The 27,158-nt window shown below is 40.0% G+C and overlaps 1 protein-coding gene across 3 annotated transcripts in view; it reads right to left on the reverse strand.

Moving 5' to 3' along the window:
- Positions 1–26,804, reverse strand: part of atrxl (ATRX chromatin remodeler, like) — a 28,382-nt gene extending 1,578 nt beyond the window's left edge. Inside the window, exons 1-35 of one of the 3 annotated variants that reach the window (XM_080435308.1) lie at positions 26,613–26,804; positions 24,168–24,259; positions 24,011–24,060; positions 23,009–23,052; positions 22,778–22,902; positions 22,576–22,677; positions 19,748–19,857; positions 18,797–18,864; positions 16,756–18,710; positions 15,986–16,052; positions 11,722–11,876; positions 10,849–11,022; positions 10,641–10,746; positions 10,292–10,382; positions 9,952–10,125; positions 9,346–9,490; positions 8,925–9,034; positions 8,643–8,786; positions 7,911–8,088; positions 7,663–7,800; positions 7,387–7,562; positions 6,974–7,091; positions 6,437–6,558; positions 6,273–6,346; positions 5,957–6,012; positions 5,709–5,865; positions 5,508–5,608; positions 5,296–5,404; positions 4,810–4,987; positions 3,988–4,179; positions 3,591–3,734; positions 3,127–3,231; positions 2,938–3,033; positions 2,104–2,133; positions 135–263 (exon numbers count right to left, since the gene is read on the reverse strand). In XM_080435308.1, the coding sequence (XP_080291434.1) occupies positions 135–263; positions 2,104–2,133; positions 2,938–3,033; positions 3,127–3,231; positions 3,591–3,734; positions 3,988–4,179; positions 4,810–4,987; positions 5,296–5,404; positions 5,508–5,608; positions 5,709–5,865; positions 5,957–6,012; positions 6,273–6,346; positions 6,437–6,558; positions 6,974–7,091; positions 7,387–7,562; positions 7,663–7,800; positions 7,911–8,088; positions 8,643–8,786; positions 8,925–9,034; positions 9,346–9,490; positions 9,952–10,125; positions 10,292–10,382; positions 10,641–10,746; positions 10,849–11,022; positions 11,722–11,876; positions 15,986–16,052; positions 16,756–18,710; positions 18,797–18,864; positions 19,748–19,857; positions 22,576–22,677; positions 22,778–22,902; positions 23,009–23,052; positions 24,011–24,060; positions 24,168–24,259; positions 26,613–26,629 (5,832 nt within the window). In that variant the 5' untranslated portion in view covers positions 26,630–26,804. Of the gene's footprint in view, positions 1–134; positions 264–2,103; positions 2,134–2,937; positions 3,034–3,126; positions 3,232–3,590; positions 3,735–3,987; positions 4,180–4,809; positions 4,988–5,295; positions 5,405–5,507; positions 5,609–5,708; positions 5,866–5,956; positions 6,013–6,272; positions 6,347–6,436; positions 6,559–6,973; positions 7,092–7,386; positions 7,563–7,662; positions 7,801–7,910; positions 8,089–8,642; positions 8,787–8,924; positions 9,035–9,345; positions 9,491–9,951; positions 10,126–10,291; positions 10,383–10,640; positions 10,747–10,848; positions 11,023–11,721; positions 11,877–15,985; positions 16,053–16,755; positions 18,711–18,796; positions 18,865–19,747; positions 19,858–22,575; positions 22,678–22,777; positions 22,903–23,008; positions 23,053–24,007; positions 24,061–24,167; positions 24,260–26,612 lie in introns of all 3 variants that reach the window. The other 2 variants (XM_080435307.1, XM_080435309.1) reach the window with 2 other exon arrangements.
- Positions 26,805–27,158: the final 354 nt, after the last annotated feature.

The raw sequence follows: 27,158 nt of genomic DNA on the forward strand, positions 1-27,158 counted from the left end.
GTCAGGCGCTGCCAGCTCAAAAAATGCTTTCTGTGGACACGGCCCCTGACTATCCATATTAGGCAAGACTGACGACATCAATATGTCAGAGATCCACATTGGAGGCATTATTAGACCCAGTCTTGTTTACTTACAGCTTGTTGTTTTCCACAGACGTCTCTGTATACAGCTTGTCTACGCTGCACTTCCAAGTCATTGGATAATTTCCAAGCCAAGGCCTTGGCCCTGACTTGCTTCTCATCCAAATTGGGATTGGCATGCCACTGTAAAGGTGCAACAAATTGAAATGTACAATTCATCATTTATTCAACAATTATGACATGACAGCTACTCTAATAGACTGCACATTTTGAGAACATCTTTGATGTTCCCAAAAAAAACTTTATTTAAGCGGAGTACGTTTCGACCTGTGCGGTCTTGGTCAGGTATATAGATATAAAACTATATAAAAGTTTGGAAACCAGATGAATATTCTCCCTCGGTTTTCTTATCTGTTTCAATGTATTCCCCTTTTTCTTCCCCAGACCTTTTTCAGTAAATTAGATAGTATGATCTCTGAGTTTATCTGGGATAAGAAAGTGCCGAGGTTGCGTAAAGAATACTTGCAGAGACCCAAATCTCTTGGAGGAATGGCCCTACCTAATTTCAGGTTTTATTATTGGTCTGCCAATATTAGAATTTTCAAATATTGGATTCAATATGAAGCCTTTGAGTCGAATTCGGCTGGTCCCGTATCATTGAGTGCTTTAGCACACTCCCCTATTCTTTCCTCTACCTCTCCATACACTAAGAACGTTACTGTTAAAAAATCTTTAAAAATCTGGCTCCAATTTAGACGCCACTTTGGTCTACAGTCTTTCTCTATTCATGCCCTAGTGGCAGCTAACCATGTTTTTCATCCCTCTCTGGTGGACGGTGCTTTTTCAATATGGTCAGGCCTAGGCATTCGTACTTTTAAACACTTATACGTTGATAATGTCTTTGCATCCTTCCAACAACTTCGGGATAAATATTCAATTTCCAGACAGCATTTTTTCAGATATTTACAGGTCCGTAGCTTTGTTCAAAGAACGTTTCCCATATTTCCCAATCTACCTGATGACTCTGTTTTAGACACTTTTTTAACTCCACTACCATCTTTGAAGGGTGCAATTTCATGTGTTTATGAGGAGATCTGTTGTCTACGGCCTGAAACTCTGAACTCTATAAAAGCTCGTTGGGAGGGGGACTTGGGGGAGGAAATAACTGATGAGGTTTGGGATGCAATTCTGCTGCGGGTACATGGGTCCTCTATTTGCGCAAGACACGCTCTCATTCAATGTAAACTTTTACACCGTATCTATTATACCAAGGCCCGGCTGTCAAGGATTTATGATACTGTATCTCCTGAGTGTGATAGATGTCAACAATCTCCAGCAGACCTCATCCATATGTTCTGGCTTTGCCCATCTATACACAAATATTGGACAGAGGTCTTTCAGTCCATATCAGGGATAGTGGGGAGATCGGTGGAGCCTACTCCTTTCGGCGCGCTGTTTGGGGTTTTCCCCTCAGTGCCCTCGCTTTCTAAAATAGAAAAGGATGTTTTAGCTTTTGTCACTCTATTGGCCAGGAGACTCATTTTAATTAATTGGAAATCACCTACTTCCCCCTCTCACACTCATTGGATAAGAGACATCTTGTATTGTCTAAAACTGGAAAAGATAAGATTCTCATTAAATGGCTCCTCCAGTAAGTTTGGGAAGGTATGGGGTCCATTCTTTCAATTTGTCCGGAATTTGAATCCATCTCTGATCGGGGATACGGATACGTGAGGTCTGGTGGATCATTGATATGATGGGTTTGCTGTGACGGGGGTGTGGTGCTGTATAGTGGATTTTACACGTGACATTGATATGTATTGCTTGACTGATGTGTTTGTTCTAGTTTTGTTTTTGTCTTGTTCGTTTTGTGTTGGTTTTTATACTTTTTATATGTATATATTCTTATATATTTTTTATTTTTTTATGTTTGTAATTGTCCTTTATGTTTTGGGGTGATAATTCAATATGATTATTGTACTTTTGTATGTTATTGGTTGCACTAAGGAGCTTTTTTACCTACCTGATTATCTGCATTTAATGCTGAACCCTGCTGTAAAAAACCCAATAAACAAAGTTTAATAATACCAATTGGTATTGTATTGGTATATATATTGTATCGTTGATTAGTCACCTTTACAACTAGGTATAACTTGTAAGGATAGTGCAATTGTGAAATGAGTAACACAGCTAAACGTGTGGGTAGCGCCCCCATAAATTTGCCAAAATCCCCCAATATGCTTCTTTGGTATTCGCTCTCGTTTTGAGCGACCTGCCAGCACACCTGCTGGTAGGTGTGGGGCGTTGTCTTCTTGGGACGACCACTTCGCAGTCTGTCTTTGACTTCACCAGTCTCACGGAACTTGGTCCTAAGTTTGGAAATGGTACCAGGGCTGACGCCAAATAATGCTGCCACTCTGCGTAATGGAACAGCAGCTTCCACTTTCCCTATTGCACCTTATCCTGAAGGGACAAACGTGACATCTTTCCATAGGGGCAGTGTTGCTGCTTAGAGCATACACAAACTCAACAAAGTTGTCAGTCACACACCTGTGGCAGGTCGCTCAAAACGAGAGCGATTACCAACAGAAACATATTGGGGGATTTTGGCACATTTTTGGAGGGCGCTACCTACATGTTTAGCTGTGTTGCTCATTCCACGATTGCACGATCCTTACAAGTTATACCTCGTTGTAAAGGTGGCTAGTAATCAACGATAACAACGATATCAAATACGATACCAACTTGTATTTTTGAAGGGGAGAAATAATCAACGAAGTTAAGTTTCCGAACTTTTTATTTCATATGTATATGTATATGTATACGTCTCTCTCACGAGGTACTTGCAGTTACTCACCAATCGCACAATGCAGTCTTCCAGGGTTAGGACCCTAATCGATTTCAGTGACACAATGGCCTTGTTGACATTTTCTCGACACTCATTCAACATAATCTGCAAAGTATGAGAAGTAATATAACAGTATGTAACAAAATCAAACATGACATATTGGCAAGTCAATAGCTATAAAAGCAGCTAGATGTGTACCGTTAGCTGTTGATTGCTTCTCTGGGCCAGGGCGGTGTGAATGGACTGAAGACGCTGATCTGAAGGCCCAGTGATGTTTGATGGCTTCTTCGAGATGATGGCACCCTTTGTTGTATAAGACGTAAGCATGTTTAAATAAGAAAAAAATTATGGTATAAAATTGGGTCTATTAACCACTTTCACTTTGGCATCCATACTTTGGGCATGTCAATATAACCGACATATACAAAAAATTGTGAAGACCTTTCAAAAAATAATTAAATACAAGCTAACAACTCGTGATTGGATGTGAAGTTGGGACCTGAAAATGTTCATGGTATTAAGTCTAATATTTTGTTGGACGACCATGTCACTCGATGAAAATAACGTACACGTTTTTCAGTTGAAAATCTTATTTCCGCCGAGCGACATGGTCATCCAACAAAGTATAACTGTTCCTGTGTGCTAATGTATGTGTTCTTTACCTCTGCTTCGTACTCGGCCCAGGCAGCTTTGCGGTCAGCCTCGCTCAGCTCCTCCTCCGTTTTATGGTCAAGCAGAGACTCATGCTCATGGTAGGACACTATGTGTTCCTTAGAATTTTGCAATAATTCTGCCAGGACAAAATCCTGAGACAGATGGACAGAAAAAGTTCAGGCCATTCTGAAAAATCAATCTGAATAACCATGTAAATGTACTGGCTTCAAGCCAGAGAAAATGACAAACTAAGTGGTTCTCAAAATGGCATCCAGGGACCCTCAGGGTTTCTTGAGGTGGTTCCAAATGGATCCTTACAGGTCTGTAACTCTGAGAGTGTACAAATGGACCTGTAAAGTTTGAGAACCACTGAACTAAACAATTAAAATAAAATCCTATAATTACCTTGGGCAACACAGGGGTGGCCCGCTTGCTCTTCTTAGAGTTGGGGTCATCCAGCAGGTCTGGGTCAAACATGTAGAGTTCAGTCAGTTCAACTTGGGTGAAGTGCCTCTCTGTCTGTTGTTGGTCCACCACACGGAATGCCAGAGACTGCTTGGCCACCTGACGATCATAGATCTTCTCCTCCATTGTGCCCTAGAGTTTGAAAAACAAAAAAGACACAAAAAAAAACCTTTTAAGGGTTTCAACATGTCAGAATGTATCAAACCTTTAAGAATTGCAGTTTGACAGGGGGGCAAGTGATTCTCGATTTATCTTACATGCTTGACACTTAAGCCCAGGCTATCTGCAGGTATCAGCACTTTAACAATGTTTTAAGACATTTTTAATGCCTGTGAGAGGGTTAATTTAAGACCAATTTTACATCAAAACATTCTATTGTTAAATGTCATCCCCAATCCGTATCAATCTTTGCAATGCCAATGGCAAGGATGCCAACATTCAGGGATTGATTAGAGGGGGTTATGGCTGCACATATAGTTTATGTAAACATATGCTAATCAGGGCCTTGGTACCAATTAGGGTGGTTTTCTTCAATATTGAGGCTGTTTTGCTTGTATAAAACCCCTAAATACACAGCAAGCCCAAGCTGGTTATCATCATTTAAAAATTTACTGACTATTACATATTACGGTATATCGTCACAGGCAACCTTTATGAACAAAACTGTTACTGTTACTAAAAAAATAACCTACTTATTTTCATCTCAAAGCATGAAATTGATAGATCAATGATAACACACAATGAAGAGTTTAGAATAAATACCTGAGCCAAGAAGCGATACACAAACACGTTCTTCTGCTGACCGAAGCGATACACCCTGAAGATACTCTGCGTGTCGTAGGACGGATTCCATGAGGCGTCAAAGATAATGACCCTGTTGGCTGCTACAAGGTTGATGCCCAGTGACCCAGCTTTTGTTGAGATCAGAAACAGCCGACCACTATGGGAAAAGATTAAGGCAGAGGGGAGAAGCTTAGTAACAGAAGAAGGGAAGCACACTGGAAAATGTTCCCAGAGCGATTCATTTAGTGCCACCACATGTGACATTTCAACGGTCAGTTCTTCATCAGACAGGCATTGTCAGTTTTTCTGTCCAGCACCTTTATTTTGCAGTATTTAATGTTTGAATGTGCTTAACTTCACACAAATGTGGGGAAAATGTGTAACATCATGCTGTCAAACATTAAATACTTCTTGTTAGTAAAGAGTTCTACTGTAGTGTAGTTTATGTAGGTGGATATTAAGTACCGAACATTAGTCGCATCATTGAACAGTTCAGTCCATTTCTTCCTAGAGGTAGCAGTTGTTGACCCGTCAAGACGATAGTAATCAGTGTTTCTAATCCAGCTGCCAGTACCTACAAAGGCAGGAGTTTGAAGCAGAAGGACAGTGACACATTTTAACACCCTCAACTAATACGTTGTGCAGGTGTATTGCAATATGAAAAAATACCACAGTACCTTCAAATGGGGATGATTTTCCACTCATTGCGGTATGGTGAGCAGATTCCAGAAAATCTTCAATCAAGTCTAATGCTAGCAAGGATTGACTGAACACCAACCTAAGAACGCAAAATAAAGAAAACAATCATTCAAGTATGGAGAACATTAGAGATGTCATCACATAATGTATCTACATAATTTAATAATTTAAAGACATACACTTTGTCATCTAGCGCCTCAGCCATCCTAAGAATCTCGAACAAGAGAACCATCTTCCCTGAGTGCTCCAAGATGTGGGCATCTGCTCGAGTCAGCATGTTCTTGTACCAGTCTTCAGCTTGGCTATTAGGTCTCGAGCTGCTGGTCACCATCTCTCCTGTATACAGTTAGCACAGGGAAAACCGTTTTAAATGTTCACTTTACAAGCCATTGGCTGGAGGTATTTCTAGCATGTGGTGTCTTAATACCTTGCCCTCCTGCAGTGCCTTCGTTGTTGTGCGTCCCTTTATTCTCTCTCTCTCCACTGTACAAGGTATACAATGGACAGAAGGGGAAATAATTATGAGACATCTTTGGTTTTAAATTCAATTTAGCAAACATAAATGTAGCATGTTTAGTCAGTGCAAGTGCTTGGATTCAAACTTGGTCAAGAGGTGCATACACATCCATAAGTCGGCTATTTCCACTGGTACTAGATCAGAATAGATAACATTGTAGAGAGGGAGAAGGTAAGCACACCGTCTTAATGCTCCCAGAAAATCAATGTGTGAAAATTAAACTCACCTCTGAACATCAGCGGATTCTTCACCTCCCAACAGAGCCCTGGCTTTAATGTAATTTCTTCCATCAAAATGCCCCTGCAATCAAAAAGCATAGCCACCAGTTAAGTGAAATTAAACGACGTCAAGCCAAGACATAAAGACAAGCACTTTGGTCAGTATGTTTACTTTGTTTTCTTTGCTGATGTAGTTAAGATGCAGGCACCAGGGATGTGTCCAGACTCTGCAGAGTATCTGGTAGTCCTTGAAGAGACTTGTTCCACTTCCAATCCTGACAGTGGCTCCCGCACCTGCAAAAGCGGTTTGCTTCAGACTGTCTCAAAATTCAACAAAAGCCATAACATTTAACATATACTGTACATGTCATACATACATTCATGCATTGCCCAGTATGTCCAACAGGGAAAACAACTTTGATACCATATGGATTTGACTGGATTTACTTTCATTCCAATGGATAACTAAGCATCTTATCTGCTGCCAGAAACTTGGCCTTAAAAAAGTATTTAGACTTCCATTATGATGGGGGAAAATATATATATATATATTTATATGTGAATAATGTGAGCAAAAATGGGTAATAATGGACCACCAGAACACCACACACACAATATTAGTGGATTTTACTATTGAATTATAATTTCCTTCTCATGTTTTCATAATACCGTAGATTAATTGTGGAATACTTGGAAGAGAGTTCCTTACCAGTGAAGTGGTCAATGTAGTGGCGATACAACTTATACTGCAGTGGGGTCACCCTCACTAGTAGCACATACTCATATTTGGGAGGCAGGAATTGGGTCAATTCTGAATAGTCTCTTCTCTAGTAGGATGACAAAAAAAAGAACAGACTTAACATGAAAAGGAAACAATTTAATTTATGTTCTCATTCAAATTAAGTTGAATAATTTTTTTGTGATTTGATTTGCAAAAGCTGTTACTTTTTATCATAAACTATTTAATATAGTATTTCATTTCTGTATCAAAGGCAGCCAATTCCTCGAGAACATTGGAATAGTAAATTACTGTTAAGTGATTACATACATGAGAGCTGGGGTTTGAAATTATTGCGTGCACATGGCACATAGGTAGGCTGAACATTCAGAAGACATGCTCACCTGTACACATCCAGCCAACAAAGAATGAATGACATGCGCACGGTTTTTCATGATTCGGACATCTTTAGGGGTTGAGTCAGCGCACTGACCATTCTGTATGGGATTGATGAAGCGGTTTCGGAATTCCTTCAATGAGCCAAGGAGGTTCTCCTTGATGAAATTGACCATGCAGTGGTCTGGGACGGCAGAAAATGTATTCCATGACCATCTGAACACACATAATTTAGTTATTTTAATACCATAATATAGTGTGTATAGGGTGCAGTGCAACCTTACACTCGATCAGGTTGTTTTGCATCGGTGTTCCAGTTAGCACCACTCTCCGTCGGGTCTTAATGCCACTCATGGCTCTGGAGATGTTGGTCGCTTCATTCTTTAGGATGTGGCCCTCGTCACAAATCACAAAGTCTGGACCTGGAGATTAAACAACAAATGCCTACAAATGTACAACTGTTCCAATGTGCAAGGCAATGGAACATACAATATATTTATTTTAGTATCATGTCATTTTACTGTTAATTTACCTGGATCAACAAGCATTTTCTTAATCGTTTTCTTTAATTCTTCATTGTGGATATTGCGGCCAAGTGAGAGGTTGCGATACATCTCATACCCTATAATCATGACACCTCCAATCCTGTGCCATTTCTGGAGAGCCACGTTGCGCTCCTGAGGTCCCTTAAGTGTGGCCAATTCTGTAACCTGCAACATGTTTGCATGTTTGAGAAACAAAAAGTTAAATAAAGTTATAACGTGGTGGCACATTATGATGCCATAAGGAGAAGATTTGGGGGGCTATGTAAGTAATTGTCGGGGGGAGTGTGTGACATACAGCAGGGACTAAGTGGGGCCCGGGGACCCCAGGGGTCCTTGAGGGGGTTCCAGGGGGTCCCCAGTAAAATTAGTTAATATACCGTAGCATCACAATAATTTTAACCACTTTAACCCTATTTTCTACTTTGACTATTTAAAATTTGCCAATCTACAAACTCACAACACATCGCAATGCAACGCATTGTAAGCTTGTAGATCTGCTATTTTGTACAGATTTGGATTTTTTTTTTTTTTTTTTTTTTACACACATCTTCTCTTCTGGGGGTCCCTGGCACAAAACATTTTCAGATGGGGGTCCACGGCCAAATACATATAAATTTGGGGGTCCTGCACATGAAAGCGATGACTGTCCATTAGGCCATATCAATTAATAATGCCTTCATGTCATTTGCAAGAGTCAAATCATTAAAAGGTTTAACCACCTTGACTCTATCGTTTCCCATCCTTTCTTGCCATTTGTCGAACTCATTGATCCAGTTGAGGATGGTGTTCAGTGGACAAACCACAAGGGCAGTTTTGAAATTCAGAATTTTAGACTGCAGCATTGTGTGGAGGAATGTTACAACCTGTAGGACAACAGACAGCAACACCATGAACACAGTTCAAGACAAACAAAATGTGAAACATTGTAGCCAAATACAGTGCAGACTAAGTACATGGGATGTGTGCCTGCTCTACAAGTATAGATGTTTCTTCTGTCACACCTGAAGAGTCTTGCCCAGACCCATGCAGTGTGCCAGTATACATCCTGATCCAGGGCTGGAATTGGCCTTCTTCACAGACTCACAACAACAGTCCCAGATAAACTGGACACCTGTAGTGAAATTAAGCCAAAATACTGTTGACAGTTGTATATATGCAACATCATTGGGGAATGGTATTGGCCAAACATTTTAGAAATATAAACATAAGAAGCACTTCAGTATAGTACATTTATTGCCCCACAATGTTTTGGGCGGAGTCCTTACTTGCTCAGTATGTAAGGCAAATATCTGACAGTGAGTACAACATTTAGACCTGATCTGTACAATTCAAGTTATTAGTTTAGTTCATGAATACTACTGGCATTCATAAAATGTAGTATTACATAGTATTCATATACAAGTCATAGAATTTCTGACTAACCATCCACCTGGTGAGGCTTCAGCCTAGTCACCAGGTTCCGATGAACCTGAACAATCGGTTCCTTAGTGGTGCTATCCTGATCCAAGACCAGCTTTGTGGTGACGGGACATATCATCTGCGACACTTCATCCTCTATAACGATCACCTGGAAGACAATGGTACACTTTAAGTAAGAGTAAACCACTAATACAACATACACTGAAAGCAGGGTTCTGTGCATTAGTTGAGTTGTGCATTTTCCTGATATGTAATGCCAGTAATACAAAACTACTATGAGTAATCTACAACTATTCTTAGATGAAAAATAACTATCTTGATGGCAGCGGTCACTTCCAGAATGATAGTACCAGTTTTAACCAGCAGCATGGCAGAAGTTGTCATTGAATGCTTTCGTGGATATGGCAATAAGTACCACCCTAAATTTCTTCCCAGTTGAACATGAGATTGGGAGATTCTGGAACAAGTGCTGAAAGTGTATCCAATCACTGTGAGTGGATACCCGCCGATATACTAGAGTCAAGTGTGGTTGTAGATGTGTAACTGCTAGTGTTGTGTGCACGTGTTCCAATCAATGGTACAGTGAAAGTGAAATTCATCTTTGCATACCTCTCTCAGGGCCTCCCTCTGCTGTTCTCGATCTGCCAAGCGTTTGCGTCTCTCCTCTTCTTCCCTCAGTGCATTTTGGGTCTCAGCACGAAGGTGTTCATCGTTGATGATCCTGCGGATCTTTTTGCGGCCCTTTGGTGTGCCTTTAAGGTCTCCCTCTTCATCCTCCTCATCCTGTTAAGTACAAAACAATATGTATATATAATTATTGTAATCAAGCTCATTCAAAAGCCAATATGACCGCCTCCCAAGAACCAATGAGCAGTAGCGGCGCAGGAGGAGTGTAAGGATCTCGGTCAAAGTTATTGATGAACATAACAGCAATAATGGTTCCCAGTACCTTTTCATCACCGGAGTCTGACAACACAATCAAGGGTGGTGGTTTTTTCTGTAGATAACTCCGAACTGCTTCCTTCTGCACTCTGGTGGATCTGAGGTGTTGCAAAAGCAACACATAGAAAGACATAACACTTAATCCATAGACGATGCACAATCCTGTCAATCTAATAAAAGCAGGGCTGATATATTCTGCATCAATTGAAGGCCATATGATTTACTGATTAAAGAATGAGAATATGATAACATTTTTCGAACTGATCTGGTGTTTTTTTGTAAAGTCCTTATACGAGCTATCTATATGTGCCAGTTTCACAAAGAGATATTTATACGTATACAATAAATTAAATTACCTTTTCGACTTCTCTTCATTGCCATCATCCTCTGATGAACTGAGTTCTTCGCTGATACCAGACTCTTCTAGCTCTGACTGGCTATTGTCACTACCACTCTCTGCATCTACTCAAGAGAAATGCAGATAGGCCTACTGTTAAGACGTGTTCTCTCAACTGATAGCATGTCATTGTTAAGAGGCATCCTTGCTCTCCATTACTTTGTTACCTTGGCTCCTGACTCTTCTTTTGCCTTCTCTCTTCTCTCCATTCGTTACTCCTGGAGTCTTAGCAGCTGCCGTCTCGTCATCAAGGGTGAGTTTGTGACGCAGTAGGTGGTGCCTGCCTCTGGGAACATCAGAATTTGTGTCTGATGATTCTGAGGTCAAGCTCGAGTCTTCCCCTGCAGGAAAACATATTTGACAGTGGAGAGCATTCTTATTTCCTGATTAAACCCCAGACTACGGTCCCGTCAGCTCCACCCCACAAATGACAGGCCTGGGTAGGCAACCCAGCTTGGCGGAGATCTGCGCTCTAAGGAGCACACTTTTCTAGTTGATATAGTCTACAATTCTCCAAAAGTGAAGAATGATATGAAATATATGGAAGTTATAAATGAAATACCATTCAGTTCAGCGGCGTCAGAGCGTGGCAAAAAAGTAACTACTTAGTACTTAAACCCGATTACAAAAATATATGCACTACACTAAAGGTGTTCAGTTTATCTGGGACTGTTGTCAGTCTGGAAGGCTTGTAGATTGGCTAGTCTTTTTTTAAATAAAAACGTGAAAATGCTTGCGTATAATGAAATGCCCAGAACAGGGACACCAGCCAGAAACGAGTTAATGAATGTATGGTTGCAGACAAGAAAACGTGTGTTTAACATGTGTCACATGTCACAATATTGTAGCTGGACAAATGTGGATTGAGATGCACTCAAAATCAGATTAATCTGCACAATCTGTTTAGAAGGAAAATATGCATTAAAGAGCTGAATTTGAGGTTCATTGCAATTACTAGGGGTGGCAATTGCCATCCCCTGGGACCCCAAATATCACCCCTGAGTCAGCTGTATTGAACAATATGCTAAAGACTGACTTACCATTTTCATCTCTGTTGTCATCCTGTTTGTTTTCTTTAAATTCCTTGTCTCCATCAGACTTAGATTCATCTTCCTGTGTCTCATCATCTGAAGAGAAATCTTCCCCCGAGGAGTAGTTGGCAGTGATTTGGGCCAAGAGCATTTTCTTAGCAATTCTTTTAGAAGCAGGGGAAGAGAAGGAGAAAAGGGACCTGAGGTTCATTTCATAAGAAATATGTTGTCTCCAGATATGTGCCATCAACAGATACATTTACAAAAATGTGTAGTAGATTTTCTAGAAAGGCTGCTAAAATGGATTGTTAAAGAGACAACCAAAAGGGCTCTTTAGTCTCATTTGGTCGGTAAGTCTGAAATAATGTGAACAAAACCAAGCCAAATTAAACATGGAGAATATTCTGTTGCACTGACACAAGTCCTGCACACCCATCACTTATAACTCTGCTTTTTTCACAAAAGGCTAAAACAAAACAGTACTGGATAAAATCAGACAGACACTGGAATGTTTACATTTATTACAGACAATTTCTCAAATATAATTAACTTAAAAGCTTAAGTAAAGTATGTACATAATGTAAAAAGAACAAATTAAACGTTTGTGGATAAAATAACACCTTTGAAAGGTAGTCACTATATTAATGTTTAAAATTTCAAATGTTTTACTTCTTTTTTGGCAAGCTGTACATTATGTCTATGACTACTCCAAGTCATATTCAAACCTGAAATGCATTGTGTTGTCCTTTAAATACCAATACTCCTAATTCAGTTCTCCATTAGTTAACATGACATGGTTTGTATTATTGGAAACCTCTGAATCTCAAAATAAAGCTTTTGATGTAAGTTTCTGTAGATTCATAACTCTACAGAAAGTGTTTCCCCAAAATAAAAAGATTAGAAGCATATGATTTTTGAGGTTATGCCGATACATCACATTAACAGTTTAGAAAAGGCAATGAACAATTACTTAAGTCTGACTAGAAGTACACAACTAGTTCCTCCCTAATATAAGGCAGTAGTCAAGACAGCTGCATGAGCCTAGGACCTTATCTCATGTGTTTCAACTTGGAAAAGTTGTGGAACCATAAGGAAGCGAAAGTGTAAAGAAACATTAACACATTGCAGGGAAAAAAACTCTACATCACTGCCACACAGACGTTCGGAAGGACTGACCTCACGAGAAAATGTAGACATTTGAAGTCAAAGCATGGATTTGCCATGATAAACGTACTTCCAAATAGATGGAAAGATAATTTAAACCGTTACAGTAAAAAGAAAAACCAACACAGCTGTTTACTAGTAGTGTCAGTGAGTGAACAACTAGATAGCTCTGATTTCAGCTGGGCCATGGTCTACTGTACTGTCAAAACAATTATTTTGGCAACATAGCTTTGTGCTACAATTAAGTTCTCAGGCGATTGGTTTCATTTAGCAATGGACATTTTTCTTTTCTCAAATCAAAAGTCAATAAAGCGGCCTGGGCCGTAGCGTGACGGTCCAGGCACCCTAGGCTGCAATGTCAGCCTGACAGCGTGTCGCGGGTTCGACTCTCATTCCCGAGAGTTGAACCTTTTGCTGCGTGTCAACCCCCCATCTCTCTCCCCATTTCCTGTCAGCCTACTTTCCCTATCCCTCTCTAAATAAAGGCATAAAAAGCCCACAAAAAATAAAAAAGTAAATAAAGCTCTAAGCAGATGACTTACAAATAGTAAATTCAACAGGAAGTTGACATTTTTATTAAAAATAAAATAAAAATTGATTTTGTGATTTATGTATTGGAAGAATCAGAAGCTTTAAAATGTCATTTAAAGGCCCAACAGTTGCAAACAATGTAAGAGTTACCTTGCCATGATGTAACTCAAAATATTGTCAAGATTTCTATTTATCCATCTATAATAGATGCTCCACTTTTTAGAAATTAATATTCCAAAATATTCTCATTGATTTACAATGTACAGGTCTCAAAGTAAAAGTTATGTTTTTAGCACATGAAAGAACATAATCAAAGCAGATTCTGCCAATGTAGAACATTACAAAGCCTGACAGCGTTTATAAATTATTTTAATAAAAATGTCAACTTCATATTGATTTAGCAATTTGACTTTGGAAGAAGATCCAGATTGTATCCGTCATTTGGGATCTTCAAATAGTAAACAGTAAGTATATATTTTTTTAGAAGTCAAGTTTTGCAGGGGGCACCCGATAGCCAGATGGTTACGGCATGTAGCCGTGTACCCGGGCAGACCATTTTACTGCATGTCACTTCCCTGCTCTCTTTCTGTTTCCTGTCTATCACCACTTTAGGCACAGAATTTTTTTAATTTTGTATACACTAGTGCAGTGCCCAGTCGGAACGGGCCGACAGCTTGGCTCCCAGTATTGCTGCTTGCAGCATTTTCAGGGGTATTGCCTGTTTGGAGCATGTGGCCGTTCGGCACGGGACGATCACTTGGCCCCCAGAAATGCTGCTTGCAGCGTTTGTTTCGACAACTGCGCATTCGATCAACTTCACATTCAACACTGTATTCAATAACCCTAACCCACTCAAAGTGTGAAGTTGAACCGATGAAAGATTCTCAAGATATGCGAAGGATAGACAGATTATAGAGATGTTCAAAAGGTCTCACAAAACAGAAATCAATGTAATTGCGGATGAACAGAATAATAAATAAAACAAGGATGTCATACTCTTGTTTAATAACATGAAAGGCAGCCTACATTATAGCTTATTTTAATTACAGTATCTGGGGAAATAACACTGCCAAAGGGAAACGTGGATGTTATTTTATTAAAAGATTTTCTTCACTTTCAGAATCCCTAAAGTCTCCCTTAAAAAAAAAGAAGACAGATATGAAAGTCAAAGACATCATCACTGCCATATCACACTTTACTTGAGCAGGAAAATTATTTCCTATACCTTACAAACACTTTCATTTGAAAATATCACAAACAAAACAAATACTGTATGTACAGTAGAGCAGAGCCCACTGTGTTTTAGGGCAACTTCAATGACCTTTAACCTGAATCCTATCATTCTATTGAGAGGACGGGAATGCATTTTGAGTGCTTGCAGGCAGCACTGTAAAATCTGTTAGCCAATGGATATACACGACGTCCTCTTCACAGTAGAACGATAAGATGCAGTTTTAATTAAAAATATTTTTAGTGTTTCAACTAAATCGCAGCAGCAACAAAAATGTAACCAAGAAACAAGGAAGCAGATGCACAAGTACATCTACTTAAGTAAAATGGTATGGTTTCATTCTAATGATCATTATCAAAACCTAACCCATCAATGGCAGACTTCTATCTTTACGATGGCTTTGATAGTTAAGTATGCAAGTTTTTCAAAATACTCACAATCTTCAGAGCCTTGCCCACCTCTCAAATGTAAACTATAATTGTTTACGATAAGCTGAAATTTGTATAGAGTGAAAATCAATGCCACTTTATACACTTTTAATGCAAGTGTCTGCAAATAATCTGGCAAGCAAAAGCTTCTAAACAACTTGCATACTTAATCAACGTTCTACTCTCAAATGTAACCATACTGCTTACAGTCATTCTTTTATGCATATATAATGGGACAGCTCAGTAGGAGACTAACATTTAAAGATTATTTTTTAAGCATTCATGCTTTATTGAAATGAAAGACAGGAAATTGAGAGCAGAAGAAGGGATGACATGTAAGAGGCTTTGAGGCAGAAAATGAACCCAGGACATTTCAGTTATGTGGTCCGCACATTAACTAGCTGGCCCAGCTCTGTGTTCAAAGAGACCAAAATTCAAAACAGTCTAAACATAGAACAAATATGTCACTCGCGATAAACTTTAAATATATCTTTGTATGGAGTTACAAAAATATTAAACACAAAATGTGCTTAATTTGTTCTCTAAGCTATCTAGTGCCAAGTATTATGCTCATGGACCAGAATCCTGATGTTAACAGTCGATGCCAAATTAATTCCAAAACAATCTTATCCAAGAGAACCTTCAAAGGTCAAGTTGGCCAATCATTCTTAAGACAGGCTCAGCCAGGTTTGTCAAGGATTGATATCAGGTTCATCAAGTGCACTTAACACTGTACATTTAGAACGTATATTTGATTGCTGCTGGTCTACTGCAGCTACGTTTTGGTCGCAACCGGCTTGTCTCGATGACAGGACTGACACCAGATTTAGCACAGGACTTGAGGTTCTTAGGAGCTGTAGGCGTTCCCCCACATTTAGAGTGTGTTACAAATGTTAAGTCCTGTCTTTTTGAGCCATACCTATTTTCTGGGTCATCATCTTCCTCTGCTGCCCAAGAGGGCCCAGAATAGGACTGCTCCTCATCCCCTAAATAATAAAAGTACAAAAAAAACGTAAAAGTGAGCAAGTTGTACTTGGCACATATTCACCACATTTCTTTTGACCAAAGATTTGACAGAGACGTGTTTGATCGTCTCACCCAGAACAACCTGTTTTCATTAACCAAAATGCATGACTAGAATTAAGCCACATGGATTCATTTTCTCTCCAAAGACTCAGTTGCTTTTTTTTCCTTTTTCCATTTATTTCCCCAAGATAAAACTTTATTTTGTGTGTGAATTCTGAATTTGATCTTGACCTTACTTCAGAAATGGTATTTGCATTGATATAAACAAAGTAACCATTTCACAGTTGCGTTGATCTGTCTGTCATTGTACTGATCTGTACCATGTGACTTTTACCAGTCACAGTCTCACAGAAGATTAAAAGTTTATTAAATTGATTTGTTGAGTGACTGCCCCTCCCAGACAACGGTGATTCAATCACTATGAAGTACAATATAAATCACATGACACTACTACTATATTCATGCTCTGATGAAGGCCGACTAGGCCCGAAAAGTTTTTTTTAAGTTTGTGAGTGCTCTTTAGATGCGGTGTTTTTTTAAGTACTCAAGACTTAATAATCCCAATACCCAATATTCTGGGTATGAGATTAAAAAAAGTAAGAGAGACAATTCGAGTGACATGTGCTTAATTATATTCATGCACATAGGTAAAGAGAGGTTCACCGGATGACTGATGGAATGTCGCTGCTCCTTGCATGGACACATCCTCTAGGATTGGCTTCATCTTCTGGACATCTGTATCACTCTCAGAATCCAAGTCCACATCGTGTTCCTCATCGCTTGATGAGGCTGAGGTCTCCATTTCCTTCTGTGATTTGGCTACATTCTTAGACTTCCTGGTTTGTAGTCTACCCTCCTTTCTAGCAGTACCAGGGTCATGTCTCTTCATTAAGCAAGACCTAATTTTATTCCGGTCTTTCATTTCACTCTGCACATTTTGGTCATCACTAGAGGAATCTGTGCCTCTACCTCTCTGAACTTTGGCTCTTCTGTCACCCCGATCAGATTCAGAGGAACAATGCGAAACTTTGCGTTTGCGGTGAACCCTTTCTGGTGGGGTCCTAGTGAGCCCAAAGAGACATTTCTTTGTTACTTGTGTCGATCCTTTCTCGTCTTCATCAGTCTGGGGCTCATCAGAGCTGTGTGCCATGGCTGCCCGCTGGAGCAAAACAGCAGGGACTTCATCGGAATCTGAGTCTTCTCTTAGTCTGCTAAACCCTTGATCTTCAGCCTCATTGGCTGCATTTGTGGTAGGGATATCCTCAGGATCTGAATCACTGTCACTGTTAACAGCTGAAAGGGAGGGTTTGGTCTTCACATCGCTTGGTCGACGCAAAGGTGTAGTCTTCACTCGAGGAGATCGTCTGTTTGCATGTTCCTCTTCAACATGTGAAGACTCGGCTCCTGCGCCGATTTCATATTTTCTCTCTTCATCAGCTTTAATATTTACAACCCGTTTCTCTCCGTCCACAACGTTTTTGTCGTCCTTCTCGTCCCTCAGGTGCATGGCTGTGTCTGTCTTCTCTTCCTTCTGCTCTGCTGCCTTGGTCTCCTCTTCCTTTTCCTTCCCTGTGTGCATTGCTAAATCCGTCTTCTGTTCAGTCTCCCTTATGTGCCTGGCTGCCTCAGTCTCTTCCTTCTCCTCAATCCTGTGCACGGCTGCCTCGGTCTCCTCTTTCTTCTCTTCCATGTGCATGGCTGCCTCGGTCGCTGGGTTAGAAGGCAGTTTTTGTTCCACAGGCACTAGTTTCACTACTAGTTTCTTAGTCATGTCCAGGTCAGCAGGAATCTGGAGATCTTGTCTGTGTCTCCCCCTGAAGCGACTTGATGGTGACCTCAGATAATCATCTGGACAGTTGCGTGCAGCTTTCTCATGCGTTAAGGACAACCTTACATCTTCTGTGAAATCTTTTGAGTCAGAATCCTGGTCTTCCAAATGTTCAGCAGCCAACTTCTGTAACTCGTTCATGCATCTTTCATCAGAATTACTGAGTTCGGCACCAATATTCTCTATATCAAAGTCCTCATTAAGCAAGCTTTCCCATGAGTCCAACATACCCAAGTCACTGAACTCCTCCTTAAGACCTTCCTCCAGTGCGTTGTAAGTTTTACGCAGGCCTTTCAGCACAGAGAGGAAAGACTTTAGATGGAGAAGTCTAACACCAGCCGTTTGCTTGGCCTTTGAACCACTTTGAACGAAATTCACAAATGATCTGTTTATTGTGTTTGTTGAGTCCATCAAGTACTTGGCCTTTTTGGTGAGCTCCTTTGGGATCTGCAGCATGTTGTAGTTGTACACCACATTGCCATCCATACCACTGTGGTCCCACTTATCTAAGGCAATGTTTTCGGGAAGCTTTGGCAACGTATCAAAAAGTTCAGATTGCTCCTGCGCTGCATGGTTCCTTCTGCGCTGCTGATGCCAGAGATCTTCTAGAACACTGTCGCAGGCCACTACCAGATCAATCAGGGGCTCTGGGCTGCAGACGTAGCAGTACCATTTGCTCTCCAAAATGCCTGATAGTTCCTTCCTCCCCAAATTTCTTAAAATGCACTTCTTACAAAAGGCATTACTACAGTAGTCGCAACAGATCAAGTTGCCTCCTTCTGCACACCATCTGTATGAAAAGAAAATAGAAAACCTTAACAACTTAATTTCATGTGGCAACAGGTTACTGAAAATGGTAAAATACAACCCTCGTACCTGCACTGTTCATCCATCCCGTCTCCATCCTTACTAATGTCATCACTCGAGTAATACTTGATACAAAGCTGATGAAGAACAAAACAAAGACTATTAAGACTCACTGATAGACATAATACATTTCAGGAAGCTACATGGCATAAATTACCATGACTATGTCTACACGTTCAAAGTTTGATCGCAAGATAAACAAAACAATTCTTCCAAGATCATGTAAATGTTTTAATTCAAGTAAGATCTTACAACAACAACAACAAAATATTTATATTTTCATAGTTTCAATAGACACTCCTTACAGTTGTTATGTCCAGATATTCAGATTTAATTAGTATTTTAGGGAGCATTTCACCCATTTTCAACTTTATCTTCATATAATTGATCCTCGTCACTAATGCTCATTATAAGATGGTACCATTTCTGTCTACTCGTTCTGTGTCTCAGAGGTGGGCTGTGGACAGCTCTGAACCTACGAGTGACATCATCGGTAGGCATTTTATTTTAATTTAATTAACTTTCCAGGAGGAGAAAGCCTGTAGTTTACGGTATAGTCTATTAGCTTAGAATCCCCACAGATTATTTCATTGACAGGCAGGTTTCTGTACTGACCGTAGCCCACTTCTGAGAGACAGAGCGAGTAGGGGGAAATGGTGCCAACTTATGAGCATTAGTGAAGAGTGAGGACCAATTATATGAACAAAAGGTTGATGTGCTCCGTTAAGTGTTATATAGGACATAGAGTAACTAGTTCAACAACTAGTTCTTTTTGTATTGCCTCTACCAAAAGTATTTAAATAGGAGTCATTCTATCATGTCATATCATTCTATGATATGATATTCATATCAAATCATGATTATATTATTGATTATATTCATTCACCAACCATCCCACAGTATATGGCAGTCCAAATAATTGAGGAGCTAAGAATAAAGGTACCATCTCAACAGGCTTACCTTGCATACAAGTACTTTGAGAACTGGATGCCGATACAAAGAGTCTCTCTGGAAGTGGTTAACTTGACGGCCACAGGCTGTACAGTTTATAATTTGCTGTTGTGCACCTCCTACAAAAACACAATGCTGTCATTAGCCAAGACAAATTGTTACTTGTTGATTAATAGTGATTGGAAATTAAAATGTCATTAGAGCTATCAAAGTGTGATATACCATTGCTCCGCAACCCCCACCAACCCCCGCACAAACATGCATTCAATCGGCTGGCTACTTATTGACATACTAGAGCGGTAGGTAGGAGTGAGATGGGCTGTATAGGTTAAAATGGAGACTGCTTCAGATAGTGTTAGCTTAGCACTCTTGTGGTTTAGAGCAGACGGGGAACGAGGGCAGTTGTCAACGCATTGCTAAAGGAAAAGCAACCCCAGGAGTGGGGTTATTGCACAGGGATCAGAGTTCAATGGAAATGCTTTGATAGATGAGACCAAGTAGAGCAGAGTAAAGGCGAGGGGAGCTGATACTAATGTATGGAAGGAGCTTTAAAAGGCTTTATTATGCAAACAAACACGGCCCAAATTTACATACATGACTATCAGCACACAACAGCAGGGTCCAGTGCAGCACTCGTCAGCAGAGCTCCCCTAAAAAACTCCTAACTCTCCCTCGGAACACACAAACTGTGCTGGTGGGTTGGCTCCTCATTCACTAAGTAAGTATATTAAGCCAGGAGACCCAAACAGCCGAAGGCGGAGAATTATGTTTTTATCATTGTGAGTCTGTCGGTCCGTTCATCTGAACAGCTAATCTCTGGCGCTGTTGGACCAATCCGCATGAAACTGTGCACGCACCCTCCCAGTAAGCCAAGAAGAACCACATATTTTCCAAATCAGCCTCATGGTGACGCTATAACAGGCCATTTCGCATTTTGGCCTATAATTCTTGAACCGTAGGGTGTACAATACAAACAATTTTTCTCTGGATTCCTTGGATCATGACCCAACTTCGCCTACGCCCATTTCCGGCTGACAAGATTGTCCGCCATTTTGCCAAGCACACTTCTTGCTGCTACTACTCCTACAGATTTAGTCGCAAGCAAATCGGTACACATCATCTCTGTGGTCACGTGATCACAATGTATCTGTCAGCCTTTTCAGATTGGCTTTCAAATGTTTGCGGGAGGGGCCGTTTTGCACATAATGCAACAAGAAAAGTGCGCTCCTTGGAGCGCACTTTTCAAGTTGCATTATGCGCAGCCATGCACGAGAATAAACATCCAGTCCATGGCCTCACTAACCTGGTTTCCATAAACATGTTTTATGCACATTTTGGATTTTGCACATAAAGCCCTGAATGGAAACACTGAAAATCGAATTGTGATAATTTGCCCCCAAAAAAAGTTTGGGGCGGACAGACAGATACAGACGGACAGACACACCTTTATTGATCCCGTGGGGGGGAATTCAGTTGCCCTCACGCACTGAAACTGACATTGACAGGCCACTTGTTTAAATTTGAAGCGTCAAACTCATCTCTGTATTCGGCTGCAATCAATTGTTACTAATTTGAACCACTTCACATGCACACACGAATGAAACGAGGGACGTAGGCTACACACACACAAGGACAAGCATACGCGCACTCGCTTGCATGCACGCTGTAGCTCTGTCATTCACCCTCTCTCTCTCTCTCTCTCTCACTCTGTCTCACGTGCTTCGGCAATGGCACCGGCAAAGCACTCTTCTCTTGGAACTTGATTTGTGGCTACTTTTGTACATACATATTATATATGAATATTTTTGCTGTTGAAACTGAAAGCGCTGCTAATACGAGCAAAGGAAAGATGGTGGACAATAGAACTGCCTGATTGTATTCACTTTCAACATGGATTCTTGAGGTTGGGATAGATACTCTTATAGCTTTAATATAGCAGCCTATAAGTGTCTGTTTGATACTGAAAAATGAATAATCATCATAAAAACAATAATAATCTGCTGCAGGGCCAATTTTGGCCCACGGGCAAATGCGGCCCACAGGATTACACATTCCTTTTGCATGCCAGTTTGAGCTACAGTAAAAGCAGTGCACTGCGCACTTAAAGGGATATTTCACTTTAAAATAAAAATTGGGTAATTTTATCATCTACTCAGGCTTTTGTGAGCACCCCGGACAGTTTTTAAGTTGTTTGATTCAGCATTTAGATATTTGATATTCATTTGATCAGACACGCCCCCTTCCTATACATACCCATTGTAACTTCAAACTCCATTTTTACCACGTTAGATTCTTCAGAAACACCCGTCCTTCGTTCTGGTGACTGATATTGTCCTTCTAATACGTGAGACCGTGTTTTTTCAATTAATTTTTTCATTTATTAAAAAGAAAAAAAAAATACAATAAAATAAAATAAATGAATTAAAAAATAAATAAAAAACACGGCCCCCTCACGTATTAGAAAAAAATCAAACTGTTACTAGGTACTGTAACTTATAAAAATCAATTAACCAATTAAGCCCGACTTATACGTGCATGCACAATTTCAACTCTGTTGTATTGTTTGTACACATAATGGGGCATATTTATGTGAAATGTCATATCACATAAGATGTACAGTATATTAGAGTGAATTTTGGCAATACTAGATAGATTTCAAGACGTCAATGTCATTACAGGCTGTAATATGAGATCATGCTACAATTTTATCATTATACTGCACTCAATCCTACCATGGTCCTTGTGTTTTGAACACTGGAAGAACCCCACTAAATCTTTATCAACTTGTTTGTAAATTACTTCAACAGCAGCATTAATGATCTTTAACAATAACTGACCTCCACGTCTCCTTGGAAAATCGCTCCTCCGACTGCGAAACTCAGGACCTCTGAAGTCATCTCTTACATGACAGACTGGTTCAGGTCTTACCAAAACAGTTCCTATGTGAAGAAAACATGACAAGTGAAATCTCAAGCTACTTTCAGATGCAGAATTCAATAAATGTCAATTTCTTATGCAGCAGGAACATTTAATACCTACCTTTTGGTAATCTGGTTACATCAAGGTCACCATTTGAATTGAAGGGCAAATCAATGTCATTGTCACTTGCATTTGATTCACCAGATTCATCTAGCCCAGAGTGTCTTATAACAACAGATGGTTTCCTGTAATATCAGTAAAACAGAAAAGAACATAAACTTCCTATAAGCATGGTTCTTAATGTGGTGCTTTATACAGACTGACTCGATTTACAATAAAACATCAACCCACCTCCTCGATCCTGAATTCTTCAAGAGGTTCACAGAGATGCCAGTCTGAAAATCAAGAGATTTTGTCAAAGGGACATTCGTGGCATGAAGCATCTGAAGTTAAGTTATTCCTTAATAATGCACCTAAGATTTCCTTAATAGCAATTTCTAGCTTATATTCAATATAACCATAAAATACATTTTAAAGAACAGCTTAAATGAAATGTCATGTTTTCTCATGATAAAGTTCAGTATTATATGCACTATGCCTTTCTTTAAGTCATGTAACTTTTAGCAGTAACACATATTGTAATAATGTCATGGATTTATATATTTAATCCCATAGATGGCATATAAATGTGTTTCTACTAAATATAAATACATTAATCTAGAGTTTAGTTACTCTTTAAAGCAGCACTATGAAACTTTCCTCTTCTACCCCGGATTTGAACTTGGTTGAGCTAATGACGCCGCCCTGCTTGCTCAGGGGATAAATTGAATCTTGACCATCAGGTCAAAATTCGTGTCAGATCCTGTGTCTAGGTGAGACATGACCTTTAACAAGATCTAAATGTCTCAATAGAAGAGCAGGGAGACAAAATACAACCACCCCAATTGTATGAGTTATATTGTATTAACATACTATACCAGCGGTTCCTAAACTTTTTTCGGCTGTGCACCCAGTTACCTTTCGACCTAGCTGACACACCCCCCCACACGGAAAGGAAATATATGAACATATATTTTTTTATATATGAAACATAATGTTTATCATATATGTGATATATTATTTGAATATATAAGCTATATATGAGACATATATGCACAAATATGAACCTGAATATGGCATTCTGCATATACTTGCCATATATTGGCATGTATGTTCATATATTCAAAATAACACCATAGCACCACCATTAGCCTTTTCATGTTGGTGCGCGCACCACAGTTTGGGAATCCCTGTACTATACCATAAAGATTGGACAAAAAAAAAAGTTAAATAGTGCCGCTTTAAAGTGACAACCTCAGTGGTATTTGGGTCCGTTTCCATGACACAGTCCTTGGCTGGCAGATCTGTGGACATAAAATAACCAGTTATCTACTACATGTTTTAACAAATGCATCTAATTGAATATCTTAATTTGTCATGAGAGAATATATTTTTTAAATCATATTAATACCTTCCACATTTTGAGAAGCTGATGTGTCATTACTGTCCTCAGAACGAGCCATGTACTCATGGAGTTTGGTCACCAACACATCCAACTTGCTACTACAGACAGGATATTAAGAATCGTTAGAACATACAAGTGAAGTGCAATATAATCATAAATAGCTCACAATATGCAGCAGCTACAAGATGTCCCACCTCATTAGATTTTTTTTTTAAAGCATAGGTAGCTTACCGACATCAATTTGTTTGTGATATGGCGATAAATTTGTTCTTGTTATATAGAGCACCGAAGTCTGACGTCACTGCCGATAGAGGGCGCTGTCACCCTGGTTCGTGGCTTAATTTTTTGTGTTGAAATCCCCATAACAGTGAATGTGAACACAGCTTCTGAACGATACTTTAGCCCCATGGTCACTGAACTAAATGTGTGAACAATAAAAATGTGTTTCTCTCTTGATTCCTTGGATCATGACGCAACTTAGCCACACCCATTCCCGTTTTTTGACAATCACAGTTGTAGCTACTACCCAAGACAAAAATAGCAAGACTTGCCATCTCTGGTTTACTTCCCGTATCTGCATGAAGTAGGCGGACGCCTTTTTAGGAGACCGGAAGCGGGTTTGAGTTTATTAATTCCAATGGGAGAGTGAACGTGAACACAGCTTCTGAACGATTCTTTAGCCCCATGGTCACTGAACTAAATATTGGACCTGATCGTCACAAGCCACACAATCTTCCCAAGATTTTCATACTAAAATGGCTTTTTTCAGAGAGAGAGACAAATAAGACGAAAATCAACCCTTCTCTGTACCAGCAACACACTCTTCCGGGATCTAGCACCAGTAAACATAGGACGTTCGCGAGATTTGCCATCAGACGCTGGCGTCCACTTAGGAGATCATTTGTAGGATTTGTGTACCATTTCGCCAATTGGGATGGTCCATATTCATAAATTAACTATCTTGCTACAGATTGTCCAAAATGCACGCAAATCGGTACACATCATCTCTGTGGTCACGTGGTATGCGTCAGCTTTTTCATATTCACTTCTGATTGGCTACGATTAACTTTCCAAGTTTGCGGGAGGAGCCCGTTTTGCACATAATGCCACAAATCATGAACGCAGCGTCCAATTGCCATGACACTATACAAGGAAGATCTCCATCGCAACCGTTTCAAATTGGCCAGATGGTGGTGCTATAACAACCACTTCACGTTTTGGCCTATAACTCTTGAACCGTAGGTTGTCCAATCAAAATCCTTTTCCCCCTAGATTCCTTGGACCATGACGCAACTCCACATAAAGGCACCGACCATTTGTGCCAGACCAACATTTCACGTTTTCTTAAAACACACTTTTTTTTTGCATGTGATCAAGATGTATCATTCAGATTTAGCAGATCCAATGGCTATGACTGCCTTCCAAATTTCACTGGGTAGTAGGCAACCCGGCCTACTGTGGATCTGTGCTCAGAGGAGCCCTACCCATTAATTTGTTTACAAACATTCTGATTTGGTCTGTTGTTTTTTATAATAATTCCGTAAATGTTTGATGTAAATAGACACACACCAGTCACAACAGTGTTTTGGCTTGATTTTCGAGGTGAGGTTGGTTGTTGTGGGCTTGTTTTTGGAGGTGAGGTTGCTTGTATGTACGTTTTTTTACAAAGATGCACATTCTCACACACACACACACCGATGGTGGAGGAAACCATACAAGGCACCAACCTGCTCATCGAGAGCAATTAGGGGTTCAGTGTCTTGCTCAAGGACACTTCGACACTAAAACTCTGGGGGAGCCCGGGATCGAATTGGGAACCTTCCGGTTCCCAAGCGGTCGCTCTACCTCCTGAGCCACTGCCGCCGCAAATGGTCATTCTATGGGGGTTAAACCATTGTGTTTTCAACTTTTCAGTAGTAGGTGGTGTTGGTATACAACCTGGTGCATGCGCAAAAGTAGGTTGGTAAACTCCCCTGCAACTAAACTATAATAAACTGGCAGGTTGGCACTGCCACTGTTGGCTACGACTAGTAGGCCTACACTACCAACTTACAGCTATTTAGGGATTTGGTCTGATGAGGTAATTATATATATTTTTTAAAGCCTGTTGGTGTTCAGTGTTGCCATCCATTGGTTCAATGGATTATGATAAATAGAATAGTTTCCGTTCACGATTGTTTTTCGGGATGTCCTCCTGAGAACAATGGTTTACCTTTTTACTGTGTCCACATCACCAAGCCCGAAAACCAGTGGTCATATCCCCAGTTTAAACGATGACATTGGTCAATTCCGAGTTAGCTGGTATGCACTAAGATTGTGACTAAACTAACAGAAACTGTAATGAAACACACGCATTTAACAGTTAGCTAGTTACGGTTACCCAAATGCTAACAGCTAGCTAAACACATCGCTAAGTAAATAGTAAAGTAAAAGTCTACTTTTAATTCTTACCTCAGCATTTCCGCCATCTCGAGAGGTTAGACGGGCCGACGGTGGATTCGCCCGTCTCTACATACAACAGATGATTTTACGTATCGTGGTAGTACCCATAATCTAATAACGGCTAAACCACAACAAGCGTCAAATGGTTCTTCTGTTCACGCGTCCTCCTAACCATGGACCTCGGCTCGCGCCTCCAACGGGACTCGCTCTGCGCTCTGTCTGCAGACCGGAAATGGATCGAGTAGTTCGAGGACAATTTTGCCAAATTTTGGGAGAGAAATAAGCAACTAGGTCTATGAAAACAAGGCCAAAAGAAGCAAGTACCTGGTGTAGGCCAGGTACTTTTTTGTATATATTGGGAAAAAAGAAGTGACACATTTGGAAAATATATATATATTCAGATGGGGATGCGCACAATACAATTACATATTAATTTGGGGGTCCTTGACATGAAAATGTCAATATCTGAGACCCACTGGTTTGACAATATTAGGAAAAAAGCCCAAATAAGCAACTACACTTTAGAAACAAGCCCTATAAAAACGCAAACCACAA

This window comes from Gymnoscopelus braueri (assembly GCF_963280865.1).
Source record: "Gymnoscopelus braueri genome assembly, chromosome: 8".
NCBI lineage: Eukaryota > Metazoa > Chordata > Actinopteri > Myctophiformes > Myctophidae > Gymnoscopelus > Gymnoscopelus braueri.